We start from the raw sequence: 17,035 nt of genomic DNA on the forward strand, positions 1-17,035 counted from the left end.
GTACCCCCCACAGTTACTAGAGCACCAGACCCCCTCAAACCCATTGATCTCACCTCTGTACCCCCTGAATATCACAGTGTCAAGGAGGTTTTCAGCAAGGACCACGCCCTATCCTTGCCGCCTCACCGGCCCTACGATTGTGCCATAGATTTGCTCCCTGGCACCCCCTTTCCATCTAGTAAACTGTACAATATCTCTAGGCCAGAGAAGGAGGCCATGGAGAGTTACATCTCTGACTCACTCGCTGCTGGGCTTATTCGCCCCTCTTCATCGCCTATGGGCGCAGGTTTCTTTTTTGTGGACAAGAAGGATAAGACCCTACGCCCTTGCATAGACTACAGAGGGCTTAATGAGATCACAGTCAAGAACAAGTACCCCCTTCCACTCATAGACTCAGCCTTTGTTCCCCTTCATGAAGCCACCATCTTCACTAAGTTGGATCTTCGCAATGCGTACCACTTGGTGAGAATAAGGGAGGGGGATGAGTGGAAGACTGCATTCAATACTCCCAGGGGACATTTTGAGTATTTAGTAATGCCTTTTGGGTTAACGAACGCACCTGGGGTTTTTCAAGCTATGATTAATGATGTATTGCGTGACATGTTAAACAGGTTTGTTTTTGTGTACCTTGATGACATCCTTATCTTCTCTCGCACTCTTCAGGAGCATGTCCAGCATGTTAGGCTGGTACTGCAGAGACTTCTTGAGAACAGACTGTACGTTAAGGCTGAGAAGTGCGAGTTTCATGCCTCTTCTGTGAGTTTCCTGGGTTTTATCGTCGACAAGGGACAATTAAGGACTGACCCCGCCAAGGTCCAAGCAGTGACCGAGTGGCCCACTCCCTCTAACAGGAAGCAGTTGCAAAGGTTTCTGGGCTTTGCTAACTTTTATAGAAGGTTTATTCGGGACTATAGTAGGGTAGCAGTGCCTCTGACTAAACTCACCTCTGTCAAGTTGCCTTTTGAGTGGTCTCCTGCAGCTGAGGCAGCTTTTGTAAAACTGAAATGTCTGTTTGCCACTGCTCCTGTGCTCTCTCATTCTGATCCAGGGGTCCAGTTTGTGGTGGAGGTGGATGCCTCTGATTCTGGAGTGGGGGCAGTTTTATCCCAGCGTTCCCCCGCAGACCAGAAGCTCCACCCTTGTGCGTTCTTCTCTCGTCGACTGACCCCTGCTGAGAGGAATTACGACGTTGGTAATCGGGAGTTGCTGGCAGTGGTTCTGGCCCTTCAAGAATGGAGGCACTGGCTGGAGGGAGCCAACCATCCTTTTATAGTATGGACGGACCATAAGAATTTGTCTTACCTTCGCTCTGCACGCAGGCTCAACTCACGCCAGGCTCGGTGGGCTCTCTTCCTGGGACGGTTCAACTTCACCTTGACCTACCGGCCTGGCTCCAGGAATGTGAAGGCCGACGCCTTGTCCCGGCAGTTCGCTTCCCCAGTGGAGGACTCAAGGGATGCAACCATTCTGCCATCTTCCTGTGTCGTGGGAGCAGCTAGATGGGAGATTGAAAGGGTGGTCCAGGAGGCCCAGGAGGACCATCCAGCGGCTCAGGATTGTCCACCAGACCGGCTGTTCGTTTCCCCCGATGTTAGATCTCCAGTGCTCCAGTGGGGCCACACGTCCAAAGTTGCCTGCCATGCAGGTTTTCATCGGACCCTGGCTCTTATTCGACAACGCTTCTGGTGGCCCACTATGTCCGCAGACACGAAGGAGTATGTCTCAGCTTGTTCCGTCTGTGCCCGCAGCAAGGCCTCACATCAGGCCCCCGCTGGCCTTCTTCGCCCACTTCCCATTCCCCACCGGCCCTGGTCCCACATTGCGGTGGATTTTGTGACTGGTCTCCCACCATCAGACGGGAACGACACTATTCTGACCATCGTTGACCGTTTCTCTAAGGCTGTGCACTTTGTCCCCCTGCCTAAACTACCTTCTGCCCTCGAGACTGCCACTCTTCTCACCCAGCATGTTTTTAGGCTGCATGGTATCCCTCAGGATATTGTTTCAGACAGGGGTCCGCAGTTTTCCTCCCAAGTTTGGAAGGCCTTTTGTCGGGCATTGGGGGCGTCGGCCAGTTTGTCCTCTGGGTACCATCCCCAAACCAATGGCCAGACGGAGCGGGCAAATCAGGACCTGGGAACGGCTCTTCGTTGTGTTGCCTCTCGAAACCCAGCCTCATGGTCTCTTCATCTGCCATGGGTTGAGTACGCCCACAACTCCCTGGTGTGCTCTGCCACAGGTATGTCACCCTTTATGGCTTCCAACGGCTTCCAACCTCCCCTTTTCCCGGTTCAAGAGAGAGAGGTGGCAGTTCCCTCAGTACAGGGGCATCTTCGGCGAGCCCGCAGAGTCTGGCGTGAAGCCCGGGCAGCTCTTACCCGCACCTCCGCCCGGAACCAGAGGATGGCGGATCGTCATCGACGACCAGCTCCGGATTACCAACCGGGCCAGAAGGTTTGGCTTTCCTCCCGTGACATCCCTCTTCAAACGGATTCTCGGAAACTCACTCCCAGGTACATTGGACCTTATGAGATAGAACGGGTCATCAATCCTAGTGTGGTTAGGCTTAAGTTGCCTCTTGCCTTGAAGGTGCACCCCACTTTTCATGTGTCACTCCTTAAGAGAGTTTCCTGCAGCCCTCTTTGCCCTCCAACCAAACCCCCTCCACCCCCCCGGCTCATCGACAACCACCCGGCCTTCACTGTACGGAGGTTGCTGAAGGTTCGAAGGTGGGGCCGTGGATACCAGTATTTAGTGGATTGGGTGGGGTATGGGCCAGAGGAGCGACAATGGGTTTCTCGCTCGCTGATTTTGGACCCAAAACTCTTGAGAGACTTTTATGTCCGTTTCCCGGATAGTCCTGGTAGGCCGCCAGGAGGCGTCCTTTGAGGGGGGGGTACTGTTATGTTTTGCATGGGGCTTTTGTTGTTTTTGTGTTTAACTTGTTGTGTGCTCCTTTTACCCCTCACTACTCTGTCTTTCTGTCTCTGCAGGGCTGGTGTGTGACAGGGGGGCGTGGCTGGTTACTCCTGGCTGCAGATGAGGCACACCTGTCCCCACTCACTTGATTACCTGCTCTTTAAGAGCCTGGCCCTCACCTCACTTCTCTGCCAGAGTATTTTTCATGCTGTCCCGCGGTCCGGTGTGCCTTTCTGCAGCCTGGAGTCTGTTGTAGTTGGTTAAGGAGTTCTTTTTGAGTTTTGGTCGGAAACGTTTTCCCGCAACTTTGTTTTTGGTTTACTACGGCCAGCCAAGCTCCCTGTCGTCAGTACCTTTCTTGGATTACCTTGTTTATTAAACTTTTTGAAACTTTATTTTTTGTCAGTCTCTGCTTTGGGGTCCCAGTAGTATCTAAACGTCACAGACCGACTTCATAAGGTGAATATTTTTGTCTAAAAATGTCTGAAAAACGTAAAGGAGATGACAGCTCATCTGCAATCAAAAAGAAAATGAGGACCTACCTAGAGAGCTATCTTAACTTCAGTTTCATGGAGGGAACGGACAAAACCCGCCCAGAGTGTGTGATATGCAGAGAGAAGCTAGCCAACGAAAGCATGAAACCCAGCAAAATGAAGAGACACCAACAGACCATGCACCCAGAAACAGTCGGGCGTGATTGGGACTTTTTCATAAAGAAACAACACCTTGCAAAGGCAAACAAGCCAATGGATATTAGAACAGCGTTTGTTAGGGCTGGCAGCGATGCACAGAAGGCCACCGAGGCCTCTTTTGAATGTGCACTTTTAATAGCAAAGGCAAAGAAACCGCACAACATTGGCGAGCAGCTCATTAAGCCAGCTTGCATTAAGATGGTTGAGAAACTGTGCGGCCCGCAGGTGGCGGAGAAGCTAAAAACTGTACCACTGTCAAACAATACGGTGAAAGACAGAATTGACAAGATGGCAAGTAACTGCGAGCTGCAGCTGCTCGAAAAGCTTGGAAAGGGGCCATTTGCCATACAACTTGATGAAACCACAACTGTAGCAGACGAGGCTGTGCTGATTGTTTATGTGCAATATATCGATGGGGAAGATTTGAAGCAGGACATTCTTATGTCAATCAACCTTACCACTACCACCCAGGGTGAGGACATTTTTACTGCAGTGGATTCTTACCTCTCATCCCACAATCTTTCCTATGAGAATTTAGTTGCATGTTGCACAGACGGAGCTGCCTCAATGATGGGGAAAAACAAGGGATTTAACAGTCGCTTGAAAGAAAAGGCCCCACACTGCACAATATTTCACTGTGTGATACATCGCCAGGCCCTGGCCAGCAAGAAACTGTCAGAAGACCTCAGCGAAACACTCTCAACTGTTGTTAAAATAGTCAATTTCATCAAAGGTCGCCCCACCAACAAGCGTCTATTCGCAGACTTGTGCGAGGATGAAGCGCACCAAACCCTCCTCCTGCACACCGAGGTGCGCTGGCTCTCACGCGGCCGAGTGCTGGCACGCTTTGTAGAACTGAAGGAAAAAATTGAAGAGTTTCTACAAACTCGTAACCGCGCACTGTCAGAGCAAGTGACTGAGTCATTCTGGATTAAAACGGCATACCTGGCCGACGTCTTCAGTCTCTGAAACGAACAAGCGTCTGCAAGGCGTGGAGTCCAACATTCTCCAATGTAAAGAGACGCTCGATGCATTTGTGCGCAAACTGGAGTACAGGGTCGGGAAAATGGAGAGGGGGGAGCTGCAACAGTTTCCACTACTGCTGAAACAATCCCAAAACAATCCTGAAACGGTGCCTGTGTCTGTACGTCGCGAATTCATCCGCCATATGAACGCACTGCAAACGGAAATGCAATCACGGTTCGCTGACATAGACGAGTATGTCTCCAAGGAATTGTGGGTTTTAGATCCCTTTATTGCCAAAATTGAGGATGTGGAATACCTGGATTGTGAAGATGAGCTCACCGACATCCAAGCTGACTCGCTGTCAAAGAAATACTTCCAGGAAAAAGGATTTAAAAAGTTTTGGATTGTCAAAGGACCAAGCCTCGCTCCAAAGCTCACACTGCATGCCACGACCAGGATTATACTCCCATTCAGTACGACATATCTCTCAGAAACAGCCTTCAGCGCACTTGTTGCCATCAAAACAAAAGCACGCAACACACTGGACGTTCACAACGACTTTAGACTGGCTGTCACTCACATTACACCGGACATTCCATCCCTGGCTGCGGGCGTGCAAGCCCAAGGTTCACATTAATGAACCTACTTGAACCTCGTCTTCTCTCTGCTACCTGTTCCATGGCAGACAAGCATTTGATTTACCTGCTTAATATGCCAGTTTTTCATTTTTGTTTTATACAGGCCTATGCCACCATATTACCATTTTTTTATTAGACATAGTCTATTCTTTTGAAGTGTCCTGTTCTTCGACATTTGAAATAAATATGATGCATACATTTGCAAGTAAGTAGCTAATAAAAGCATACAAAGACAGAAGTGTATAATTTTTTCTTTAATAGAAATGTTTCTTCTGCGCGTAAAGTGTCGGTTTCAGTTGGATTATTTGTCACAGTTGCTCCGATCAAATCGGTCTCCTCCATTTTGTAGATTATTTACGACTTTTGAATCCACATAAACACATCGCCAAAATCCGGGTTACTTTGAGCATGTGTTTTAAACAGTTGAATCCCTTTGTGAATTGTTTCCACTTGTGCCGTCCTTTAATTTCTTCATACAGCGGGAGTCCAATAACCATCAAAGTCACTCCAATAGTGCTCCTTGATTACGCTTTCATCCTCCTTTAACGAAATACTTCATTCTACCAGTTTGTGACGGTAGTTGTAGCATTTTTGAGACTTTTCAACTTTAATTACGTGTGTGTGTGTGTGTGTGTGTGTGTGTGTGTGTGTGTGTGTGTGTGTGTGTGTGTGTGTGTGTGTGTGTGTGTGTGTGTGTGTGTGTGTGTGTGTGTGTGTGTGTGTGTGTGTGTGTGTGTGTGTGTGTGTGTGTGTGTGTGTGTGTGTGGAGAGAACCGCTGTTACCAGGCACGTCTGTCACTACCCGATCTGCCCCCCTGTCCGATCTGTACTGCGCATGTACGAGATGGTCCGCCATACTGGACAACTACATACGGCAACTCTAATAGGACACTTCACACAGTGGCGTTTGGCAAAGCAGAAAAAGAACACAAAAAACCGGGAGAGATGAGTTATTGTTATTACAACGTGACTTCACTATTATTTAACAACTCTTTTTATTGGGTTCTTTTATTTGGGGTTAAGTACATTGTCAGAATAAGTGAGACATGGATTTAACTTCTGTTAGACATATGCCATACATTTTTGCATTCATTCACTGTAAATATTTATTCAGTATGATAGCTGCCAAACAAAAGTTAAATCCATTTCTCACTTATTCTGACAATGTACTTAACCCCAAATAAAAGAACCCAATAAAAAGAGTTGTTAAATAATAGGGAAGTCACGTTGTAATAACAATAACTCAGCTCTCTCGGTTTTTTTCGTTTTCTTTTTGTGCTTTGCCAAACGCCACTGTGTTGGGTTGCTGTACGGAGTTGTCCAGTATGGCAGACCATCTCGCACATGCGCAGTACAGATCGGGCAGGGGGGCAGATCGGCAACAGCGATAATTAAAGTTTCAAAGTTTTGGGGGGTCGCAAATTCCAACAGGAGTCATTTGGGGGGGCCCTGTGTGAAAAAGGTTGGGAACCCCTGATCTAGAGCAGTCGTTCTCAACCTTTTTACACCAAGTGCCACCTGAGAAAATACTCTCCAAGTACCACCATATGACCAATGTTAAAATACAGTCTATGCACAGTTCATGCAGGACTCTGAGGCAAATGTATTTATAATAACATTATTTATTTATTGTGCTACACATACAAAGGGCAGTCTCTCTGTCTCTCTCTCATCACTCACTCACTCACACACGACAAGTGATAATATAAAGAAAAAAATAATAACTTATTCTCACACAACAAATGGCAACTGTATTTCCTGTACCAAAGTTTGAATGTAGGCCTCCTGCAACAACCTACATTGTAACAGAAAATGTCCTCTTGGGAATTCAGTTCCACAATAATAATGAAGCCTCCAGGAGCAGATGAGCCTGAGGGCTAATGGCTCATCTTCAGTCTGCTGATGTTTGCTATTGCCATTTCTGTGGAGGCAAAGTAAAAAAGAAAAGAAAAAAGATAACAATTAAGGACAAGCGTGTGCTTTCTCAGCTTTTCACCTCGGTCACAGCCTTCTCTCCATCCTTCTTCCTGAGTCACTTCTCTCCTCCATCACAGCGGCTGTGCATATCACTGTTGCGTTGCTGGCGGAGCCTGCGCTTGTGCTCGGTTGATGACTGTCCTCCTCCTCATTCACTTTCGCTGGTAATATTCTCCTCTGTACCTCTCACAGCATCATTCAGCTTTCTTCTTTCTTTAGCTTGCTTGCAACGTTCGCTAATCGTTCGCGGGTAGTATGGTCGTCATTAGCAACGCCAGAAATAAATGTAAAAAATGTTTTCGTTTCTAAATCTAAAAACAACAATAGCCTATTAGAACTTATTCAAACCACAGTTTCAATTATCTCAAGCTTATTTTCATTCGTTGTAGTATTTTGATAGTATGATTTATTTTTTAATGAATGTTATTCAATCAAGCCTCAAACTGAGGGCACTTGTCCCTACAGCCTGTTTTAAATTGAAGTTGTCTGAGGTCCTTACCACCAGCTGCTCTTGCAGTAATAAGTAGTACACCTTTCTTACTGTCCCAAATGTGCACAATGTAGTGCCTGCTTTTCGTCTTTGTGTTTACTTAGTTGTGTTTTCTGTATTTTATATGTCTGTGTTATGTGTAAGAACGTGTAACGTTGCTGCCTTATTGGCCAAGTCAACATTGTAAATGAGATGTTGTCTCAATGTTTTCATCTGGTTAAATAAAATAAAAATATTAAAAAGAATATATATATTTTTTATGTCAGATTCCTCCGTGTACCACTAGCGGGAGTTGGCGTACCACCAGTGGTACGCGTACCACAGGTTGAGAACCACTGATCTAGAGAATTGGAACGGCACTTATCATGGCTGCCACTGAGGTACTTCCGGGTCATTTCACTCCGTTGGGAAGGTTCCTAAGCTAAATGGACTATTCGACTGCAGCCTTGCTCTTTTGGATGAATGGGCAAAAATTCCCACAGACAGACTCCGAAATCTTGTAGCACGCCTTCCCAGAAGAGTGGAAGCTGTTATAGCTGCAGGGGGGACCAACTTCATATTAATGCCTAAGAATTTGGAATGGGATGTCATAAAAGCTCCTGTAGGTGATATGTGTAGGTGGCCCAATACTTTTGTCAATATAGTTAATGAAGAGGTGCATGGAGGGCACGCCCCACCTCAAAAAGCACATTACAGGGGCAATGGAAAGATGTGGCTAAAAAGACCAAACACACACACCACCCAGCCACATGTATTGTTTGGTCCAAATCAGTGATAAAATAATTATTTTTTAACAAAATAATTATTATAGTATGTTTTTGTTATCATTGTTATCACACTTGCACACATGGGTCATTTTTGACCCATGTGTGCAAACCTGATTTATTACTACAAAAACTGTTTTAGTTCCTACATTTTGAAAGGTTGATTGTGTGGTGATCAAAAACAAGATATTTAATGAATACTTGGAATATTAAATGATTAAATAAATGGATTTCCAAAAATATAGAAACACTCAATACACAAAATAACATTATAAGTCAATACGGGTCATTTTTGACCCATGTTGTCCCTTAGAAGGGGTATGCATAGCTTGTGTATCAAAGGGTTAATTGTTTGCAAACCGTTTTGTGTGTGTGTGTTTTTAAGCATGTTATACAGGCATTCGTAATTTCATTGTATTTTATAGAGAATAAAGGCTTCTATTCTATTCTTGAAATCATCCCAATGCACTCGCTTGCTGTGAATGTCCCAGAAACAAAATATAACGTCTTGTATGTGAGTTATATCAGGATTATTTTTGTAAATGGATTTATATTGCTTATCTATTTTATCACCTAGTTTTACTTTGAAAGCATTGGCTGGAAGTTATCATGTCACTTGACATATTCCTCACTCCCCTCACTAGAGGGCAGTATACCGTCACAGCCGGTCACAGTATGGATCTCCCCATCAACCCTGGTCACATGTCATGGCCATTTCCACTGATCATAATTCCATTGTTGAGGTCTACTAGAATAGATTTATACTGTGCAATTTTCCAAACTCACATTGGTTTCGCATATGCATCTCTGTAAAGTATGTGTATTCACTCTCTCCACTAAACGGCTCGCTGCAGCTCTTGCCCCCCCCTCCCTGTGAGCCCAGTGTGCTCCGAAACACAGCCAAACACAGCCAAACTCACCCTGAGCACACACAAAGTCACAGCCGAAGTAAAAACAATAAGTGTGGCTTGATATTGAGAAGAAAAAGGTTGATAACGCTGTGAGAATGGGTCTGCAGAGAGAATTTCGCCGCGATCCCAACTGTCTGTTATCAGCCTGCAGCCAGGGAGGAGAAATCAGCAGAGCTGCCTGCACTGAGTGTGTGAGGAAGTCCGTGGATTGGTCAATTTGGACCAATCAGCGGGGGCTTAACGTAACGGCTGCGCGGACGTAACGTAACGGCTCCACGGATTGGTCCATTTCGTTCCGGGGACCACATGACATCATGATGTACCCGGAAGAATCAAATGGACAGTGACGTATCTCCAACGAGGCGTTTTGGGGAGATATTTTCTGTTTTAGAGTTTTACTCCCTACATGGTGTACTTTGAGGGTTTTGACTCTGCACACCGTTTACATGCATAACAACCTTCATAACACACAAGGGGACGGGTAATAACCGGAAAAGCATGACATGTCACCTTTAACCCATTTAGAACACCCTCCTCTACATTAGTTCTGAGGACCAGCGGCCTGAGGCCACTGTGTCGGCCAACCATCGTTCAGCAAATGTGGAGATGAGTAACTGGTCATATGTGATGAAGACCGACGATAGAGCCATATCGGGGGAAGTGGTAGCTCTAAATGATAAACACGTCCCTCTTAATCCTACTATATCATCCTCCATTATTAATCTCTTTGACTTGCACTTTGTAGACATTATTATACATTAATACACAGAAAAATAAAATAAACTTGAACTAATGTAGTGTTGCAGTTCTTCACTGTGACCACTGGAGGACATGGGTCTAAAAGCATAGGTCTCTAAAGCTTCTGTCAAGACAGGAAAATACCCTACCCAGACTTCCAGCGAATTAATTCAAAAATAAAACAACCAAAGGCGACAGGAAGTTTTCGGTTATGTTTTTTTTGCTCATACTCTGTCCATTGCAAAGTTTGCAAATAAAGGTTACCGAAAGTGAACACGTTGCAAAGACAATTTAATATGTAGTTTGGGGGTATCTAGCTACCTACCAGCAAAGAAATGAAGAGGGTTGCTTCATTAAAAAAAAAAAACTACAAGTCCTAGCAGCACACTGGGCATGGCGTCACCGGAAACCAGTCGTTTAGGTATAAATTCATTTCCGCTTATTGTTAAGGTCCTTTCCTGTCAACGGCCTTTCCGAAGATGGCGGTGCAAATCTCCAAGAAGAGGAAGGTTAGCACAATTTTATCCTGTTTTACACCCTCAGTCAGACAGTTTACATACAAATAGTGTAATGTCGGTGTGGATACAGTTCTCCACGCTACATACTGGTGTGTGTGGTACCGGTCCATCCCCGATAAGGAGAGGATTGATCCAGATACTGCTGGCGCTGCGTCCTCCTCATTTGGCTAGCTAGCATGGCTTCGTCCGCCGCGATCTGCGACGAGTCACAAACCGGTACCTCCAGATACGATTCCTCTTCTCATTAAAACACAACGGGGATATTTTCAGAGCAATTTCAACACTCTACAACCTTATATATCTGCTTACTCGAAACGGTCATGTGTTTGAGGTATTTGAATAGGGTTAGCTTGATGAGTTAGCTTCATGGTCAAATGAGATAAAAAGAAGTTTAGAAACTCTAAATAGATCGTCGTTTTTTAAATTGTAATCATTGCATATTTATAAAGTAACAAAGTTTGATTTATATCAACGCACATTATGAAACTAATGACTGACCGTAGAAACGTAGTCCAGTGTCTACGGATCTGACATGCGGTTTCAATATTTTGATTAGTTAATGTAAAAAATAAAAGGGTATTCGCAGCTGACTAGAGTTGGAATATAATAATAAATGCTGGGGGTTTATTTGATATCTACTTCTCTGTAAAATGTGTAGTGTATTTCCCTTTCCTGTTACTAACTCACGTAATCGCTGCATGTGCAGTGTTTGGGTCTCAGATTTCTCCCCCATTTCTATTTTTTTTAAGTCTTTAAACGAGCACCTCTTCCCATTCGCTCCTTGGCTCGAGCCACTATTAAGACGAATGTTTTACCTCTGTGTAATCATTCTTTAGCATGTGTAAGCTGACCCTTTCCTCTCCTCAGTTCGTGGCAGACGGTATCTTCAAGGCAGAGCTGAACGAGTTCCTGACTCGTGAGCTTGCTGAGGATGGCTACTCCGGAGTGGAGGTGCGTGTGACCCCAACCAGGACTGAGATCATCATCCTGGCCACAAGGTGAGTGCAGTTTTTTTTAATCGTTTTTACTATTGACTTTTATGGTTAGCAAAACAATAGAAACTGCCATCTGTTGTACAGAGCTTTGGGTTTCTCTCAGGTAGACCTGTTTGTTCAGGGTCAGTTTGTGTCCTTCAGTGATGAGACGATGACGAGTCGGAGCAGGACTTCATCTGTTCTGGTGGTTACGGCTTCAGAGTCACGTTCTGTGGTTCTGCTGCAGTTCCTCAGAGCAGGGGGTCCTCTTGTGTGAAGACATCGAGGCATTTGTCTGAGAAGGGTTATAGCAGCACATTGCCTGCTAAATGTAACCACGTTTTAAAGTGAACGCGGAGAAACCGATCATAATGTGTTGAATAGATGGATGAGGCTTCCCAAACGTAACCTTAGAACATGCTTTTACGGGATTTACTTCAACCTTGTTAAAATTCAAAAAAGGTACATCCACCGCTAGTAATTTTTTGTGTTTGACCTCTTTAACAGTCAATATCACTACAGAAAATGTTACCATTATTGGATTCTTGACAAACTTGACAGGAACACAATACCTGTGTATGTGTTCGCTTCTGTTGTGTAGTACCACAACAGCTAAGCAGTAGTTGTACACTACGCTGTAGTATGATTTTAAAATACATTTTAGTTTAAGTAAATATTCCTGTGCATTTTTTGACAAGAGTAACATGTGCTCAGAAAACAGCATGACAATGGCCTGATAATGATTTTCAGCAATTCTAAACCAAACTTTTAATATGACCAAATGTTAGACTTGATGCTTCTGACTGCTAACTAGTATGCATAGGACTACAGTGTAATAATGAGTGTTTAACTTGTCTTCAGGACCCAGAATGTTCTGGGTGAGAAGGGTCGTCGTATCAGAGAGCTGACCGCCGTGGTCCAGAAGAGGTTCGGCTTCCCAGAGGGCAGCGTGGAGGTAAGGGAAATGCAGTTACAAGTAAAGTGCCCACTCAAATATTTAAACACATAAGGCTTAATGACAAACAGAAATCCTTTATTTGTCCCACACTGGAGTAATGTACAATGTTAACTGCAAAGACTGCGCATAAAGACAAAATAAGAGTACATCCTAGTAAGTACACATTCAGGTTAAAAAGATGAGCAGCACTAATTAAAGAGAACTAGCAGCCATTAGTAAATGGTAAAAAGTATATGTTGCGCTGTTTTAGAAATAATGTTACAGTATTTAGTAGTGCAAAATACAGCCAGTAATGACAATATTACATTTAAAAATGTGAGTATTCCACATAATTACACTACGGTAACAGGCTTTTGCGGTGACAAAAGTATTATATGGTTTAGTAAAGAAAAATATATTCATAATGCAGTCATTGATTTATTGCATCAAATCATACAAATTAGTACATGCTTGTGGCTAGCAAAAATAAATGTTAACTTTTCTGCTAAACCACTTACTTTTAACACGGACAGTGGAGCCCAGTCAGCCCACACTGAACTGGATTCCATTGGCCTATTTTTGCAAAGCAATCCAACATATCACACTAAACACTTCTACAATTGATAGTTAATGCAATTAAATATTGAGACTCATGCACATTTTTGGAGAATACAATGTATGCATGTACAAGGCTTGAGAACCTTCAGTGATGAGACGATGACGAGTCGGAGCAGGACTTCTTCTGTTCTGGTGGTTACTGCTTCAGAGTCACGTTCTGTGGTTCTGCTGCAGTTCCTCAGAGCAGGGAGTCTTTTCAAGTGAAGACATCGAGGCATTTGTCTGAGAAGGGTCAAAGCTGGAATTGTATTTACAAGAAATTGCTAAGAAAGTGTATAATCTCACAGTAGTGTTAAGATTTTGTATTTTAGAGCGAAGGATGCTATCAAGTCTGAAAAACATAGCAAATTCATGTCTGGTTTTTAATGACATTAAAACACTGGTACTCACTCGTATATGGGTCCAAGAGATATTTGGGCCCTTACATGCAGTTTTCCATTGTCAGGATGTCTGACCTTTAACCTGTGCTTCTCTCCCCCTGTTAGCTGTATGCTGAGAAGGTTGCCACCCGTGGGCTGTGCGCCATCGCCCAGGCAGAGTCTCTGCGTTACAAGCTGTTGGGAGGCCTGGCTGTCCGCAGGTAACAAGTGCCGTCTCTTCCATAACTGTTCAACATGTCTACCTTCTCTATTCTGAAAACATCTGCTGGGGATAGTGGTACAAATTAAACAAATAATGGTTGCTGTCCACAATTTTACAAAAACATATGCAGACATGAACACACCTTTTTCTTTAAATTGAATAAGGAAAACTAATGAGATCAACATAATAATAAAAAACACGACTGACAAGAACAAGGGTAGAAACCGATATGATCATCACAAGCTGCAAATATGATGCATTTCTATTGAAGTGACGGGTTCATCCGTCAGAAGCTTGTTTGTTCAGGGTCAGTTCGTGTCCTTCAGTGATGAGACGATGACGAGTCGGAGCAGGACTTCTTCTGTTCTGGTGGTTACTGCTTCAGAGTCACGTTCTGTGGTTCTGCTGCAGTTCCTCAGAGCAGGGAGTCTTTTCAAGTGAAGACATCGAGGCATTTGTCTGAGAAGGGTCAAAGCGTACATGAACATAACATAGTGGTGAAACGAGTGGAAAGAAAACTGGTTACAATTGTTTAGTATAGATCAGTGGTTTTCAAAGTGTGAGGCGCGCCTCCCCTGGGGGGCGCCAGAGAGCTTCAGGAGAGGCGCAGCGTGAGAAAAAAATAACAATAAACAGTGAAATCTAGCTGGTTAACTTCAGCTAACTTTATGCGGGCGGCAACATGGATCGATCTGTAGTGGAGTTACCTAAAGTCAGAGAGGAGACGGCGTCTGGCAGAAAACGTGTCACTTGTACACTTTTGGCTGTCTGTGGAGACCTCGCCAAAAAGGCTGTCAAAGTGCTCATTCCCTTCGCCTCCACCTACCTGTGAGTGCGGGTTTTCCGCATTGACTTTGATCAAAAGCAAGTGCCGGTAAGGCTGCAGCCAGAGGATGATCTGCGTTGCTTCCTGTCTACACTGCATCGTGCGCATCAAAGGCGCAGACTCATTGCTCTCTAAAGTAGGGGTGAGTAATGAGGAGGCAAAGATGACGCTCAGTGTTGCCGGGAGCATATACGGACTTCTCCACGATGTTGAAAATGTTTTAAAAAGTTATTGTTTAATGTGTTAAGGAGGTGATGCTACTCAGCCAATCAAATTAGTGCAGTCAGTGAGTCAGCACGATAGATTCAAACACGGAGAGAGACGAGAGAAACAGTCATTTCAAATGGCGTGCTCAAAAATGAGAGGTAGAGTGAAAACAGCATGTAATGACATTCTCTTTGTTCTCCCCTTCAGGGCGTGCTATGGTGTTCTGAGGTTCATCATGGAGAGCGGTGCTAAGGGCTGCGAGGTTGTGGTCTCTGGCAAGCTGAGGGGTCAGAGGGCAAAGTCCATGAAGTTTGTGGATGGTCTGATGATCCACAGCGGAGACCCCGTCAACTACTACGTGGACACAGCAGTGCGCCACGTCCTGCTGAGGCAGGGTGAGGAACGCTCCGGCACACAACACAATGCTGAAGAAGCACTTACTCACTAGATCGCTTTGGAAATATTTCGACACATTTGCCATTTTAAAAACCCGACTGTTACTGAAACCAATCAAAATGAACTTTGGTACAGAACATATACTTTATGAATCACCAACAGGGAAATTACCCTTTGAGAGTTTGTTAGACCATGCCTATTTTTGAGAATAAAATGTATGCATGTACAAGGCTTAAGAGCCTTGGTTGACCCCCCCCTTCAGTGATGAGACGATGACGAGTCGGAGCAGGACTTCATCTGGTCTGGTGGTTACTGCTTCAGAGTCACGTTCTGTGGTTCTGCTGCAGTTCCTCAGAGCAGGGAGTCTTTTCAAGTGAAGACATCGAGGCATTTGTCTGAGAAGGGTCAAAGCTGGAAGTGCATTTACAAGAAATGGCAAAGAAAGTGCATCATCTCATTAAGGCGTTTGGTTTGTGCTCTGTGGATGTGCTAATCTTTATTGCTGTGCTTCTCATCCTCAGGTGTGCTTGGCATCAAGGTCAAGATCATGCTGCCCTGGGACCCCAGCGGTAAGATCGGCCCCAAGAAGCCCCTGCCCGACCACGTCAGCATTGTGGAGCCCAAGGATGAGCACCTGCCCACCACACCCATGTCAGAGCAGAAGGGGGCCAAGCCAGAGGCGCCCGCCATGCCCCAGGGAACACCCGTACCCACTGCATGAGAGGGTGAGCACATACCTGTGCCTTTATCAGTGAGCATACTGCAGGCTTCAGAGGTGGGAGAATAATTGGGTGTCCACTTATTTTGGAGATATCCTTTCAAAATCAGTATACTAGCAATAAAGACAAGAGTGATCCTCAGTTCTTGGCCCTTCAGTGATGAGACGATGACGAGTCGGAGCAGGACTTCTTCTGGTCTGGTGGTTACTGCTTCAGAGTCACGTTCTGTGGTTCTGCTGCAGTTCCTCAGAGCAGGCAGTCTTTTCAAGTGAAGACATCGAGGCATTTGTCTGAGAAGGCGCACACAAACCTGGTTGAAATGATTTAGGAAAAGTGAATCTAGTGCCTCTAAATAATGGCCTTAAAATAACCTACTGACCAGAGCAGGGTGGATCCATATTTAAAAAGAAACTAAATTATAAATTAAGCTCAACAAAATGAGTTTTTACCATGAAAAGCTGAACCTGTTCACATTGAGTTGTACTTTTGGGCCAATCATCAGAGGGCTTGACTTTTCATTGTACCGTCATGAAGAAATGAATGCACCATTATTCATGTTTCATTATGCATCGTCTTGTCTTTTTCAGGTTTTGGAGTGTTCTACAAGATGGAAGCAAGATCTGTTTTTTGTGTACAAAAACAATAAAATATGGAAAATACACTTATAGTTTTGTCACTTTACTACACATGCATTGGTGAATTGCATCTAAAGTTGTCTGGTTCCTCAAATGTTTTTAATGCTAGGATAAGCTCCTTTGAACCACTTTGGAAAAACATTTTCACTATTTTCAAAATGCATTCAATCTGTGCAGTAGACCCCGTAGAGAAGCATTGTCATTTCATCGTCATGATCAAAGACAATTTAAAATGTCTACGTGATCAGATCATGCAACCCAATATAACAAGTCACACATTGTCGAAGGGTCATGACACTGGAACCCCTGCGCACAAGGACAATTATTATTCATACATTTCTATGTATCTTATACGGTTGGATTTTTCAGGAATGGCTTGAAATTTGCCACAATGTCAGCTTAGTTAGCTTCAAGGTTAGTTACTGCTTAGATTTTGATAGGCTATAGAAACTACCGTTCTGTCCCTAAATCGAGACTCAAAATGACCATTTTCACAAATGTCTATAAAGATCAAATGAAGTATTGGCT

The 17,035-nt window shown here is 44.4% G+C and overlaps 2 protein-coding genes and 5 non-coding genes across 7 annotated transcripts; all 7 read left to right on the forward strand.

The window, feature by feature from the left end:
- The first annotated feature begins 3,398 nt into the window (after positions 1-3,398).
- On the forward strand, positions 3,399-4,580 carry LOC117457493 (protein FAM200B-like). Its single transcript, XM_034097630.1, has one exon. It carries the CDS (start codon positions 3,399-3,401, stop codon positions 4,578-4,580), a length of 1,182 nt encoding a protein of 393 aa, XP_033953521.1.
- A 5,930-nt stretch (positions 4,581-10,510) lies between these two features.
- Positions 10,511-16,533, forward strand: rps3 (ribosomal protein S3). Its single transcript, XM_034097332.2, has 7 exons — positions 10,511-10,604; positions 11,481-11,611; positions 12,449-12,542; positions 13,628-13,722; positions 14,965-15,152; positions 15,675-15,878; positions 16,460-16,533. The coding sequence occupies exons 1-6, from the start codon at positions 10,575-10,577 to the stop codon at positions 15,872-15,874; spliced, it is 738 nt and encodes a 245-aa protein (XP_033953223.1). The 5' UTR covers positions 10,511-10,574; the 3' UTR covers positions 15,875-15,878; positions 16,460-16,533.
- LOC117457949 (small nucleolar RNA SNORD15) lies at positions 11,744-11,891 on the forward strand. Its single transcript, XR_004553385.1, has one exon. It is a non-coding gene; the product is annotated as a small nucleolar RNA SNORD15 (small nucleolar RNA).
- LOC117457946 (small nucleolar RNA SNORD15) lies at positions 13,226-13,373 on the forward strand. Its single transcript, XR_004553382.1, has one exon. It is a non-coding gene; the product is annotated as a small nucleolar RNA SNORD15 (small nucleolar RNA).
- LOC117457947 (small nucleolar RNA SNORD15) lies at positions 14,045-14,192 on the forward strand. Its single transcript, XR_004553383.1, has one exon. It is a non-coding gene; the product is annotated as a small nucleolar RNA SNORD15 (small nucleolar RNA).
- LOC117457950 (small nucleolar RNA SNORD15) lies at positions 15,410-15,557 on the forward strand. Its single transcript, XR_004553386.1, has one exon. It is a non-coding gene; the product is annotated as a small nucleolar RNA SNORD15 (small nucleolar RNA).
- Positions 16,024-16,171, forward strand: LOC117457948 (small nucleolar RNA SNORD15). The gene has a single exon (XR_004553384.1). It is a non-coding gene; the product is annotated as a small nucleolar RNA SNORD15 (small nucleolar RNA).
- Positions 16,534-17,035: the final 502 nt, after the last annotated feature.

This window comes from Pseudochaenichthys georgianus, chromosome 13 (genome assembly GCF_902827115.2).
Source record: "Pseudochaenichthys georgianus chromosome 13, fPseGeo1.2, whole genome shotgun sequence".
Classification (NCBI taxonomy): domain Eukaryota; kingdom Metazoa; phylum Chordata; class Actinopteri; order Perciformes; family Channichthyidae; genus Pseudochaenichthys; species Pseudochaenichthys georgianus.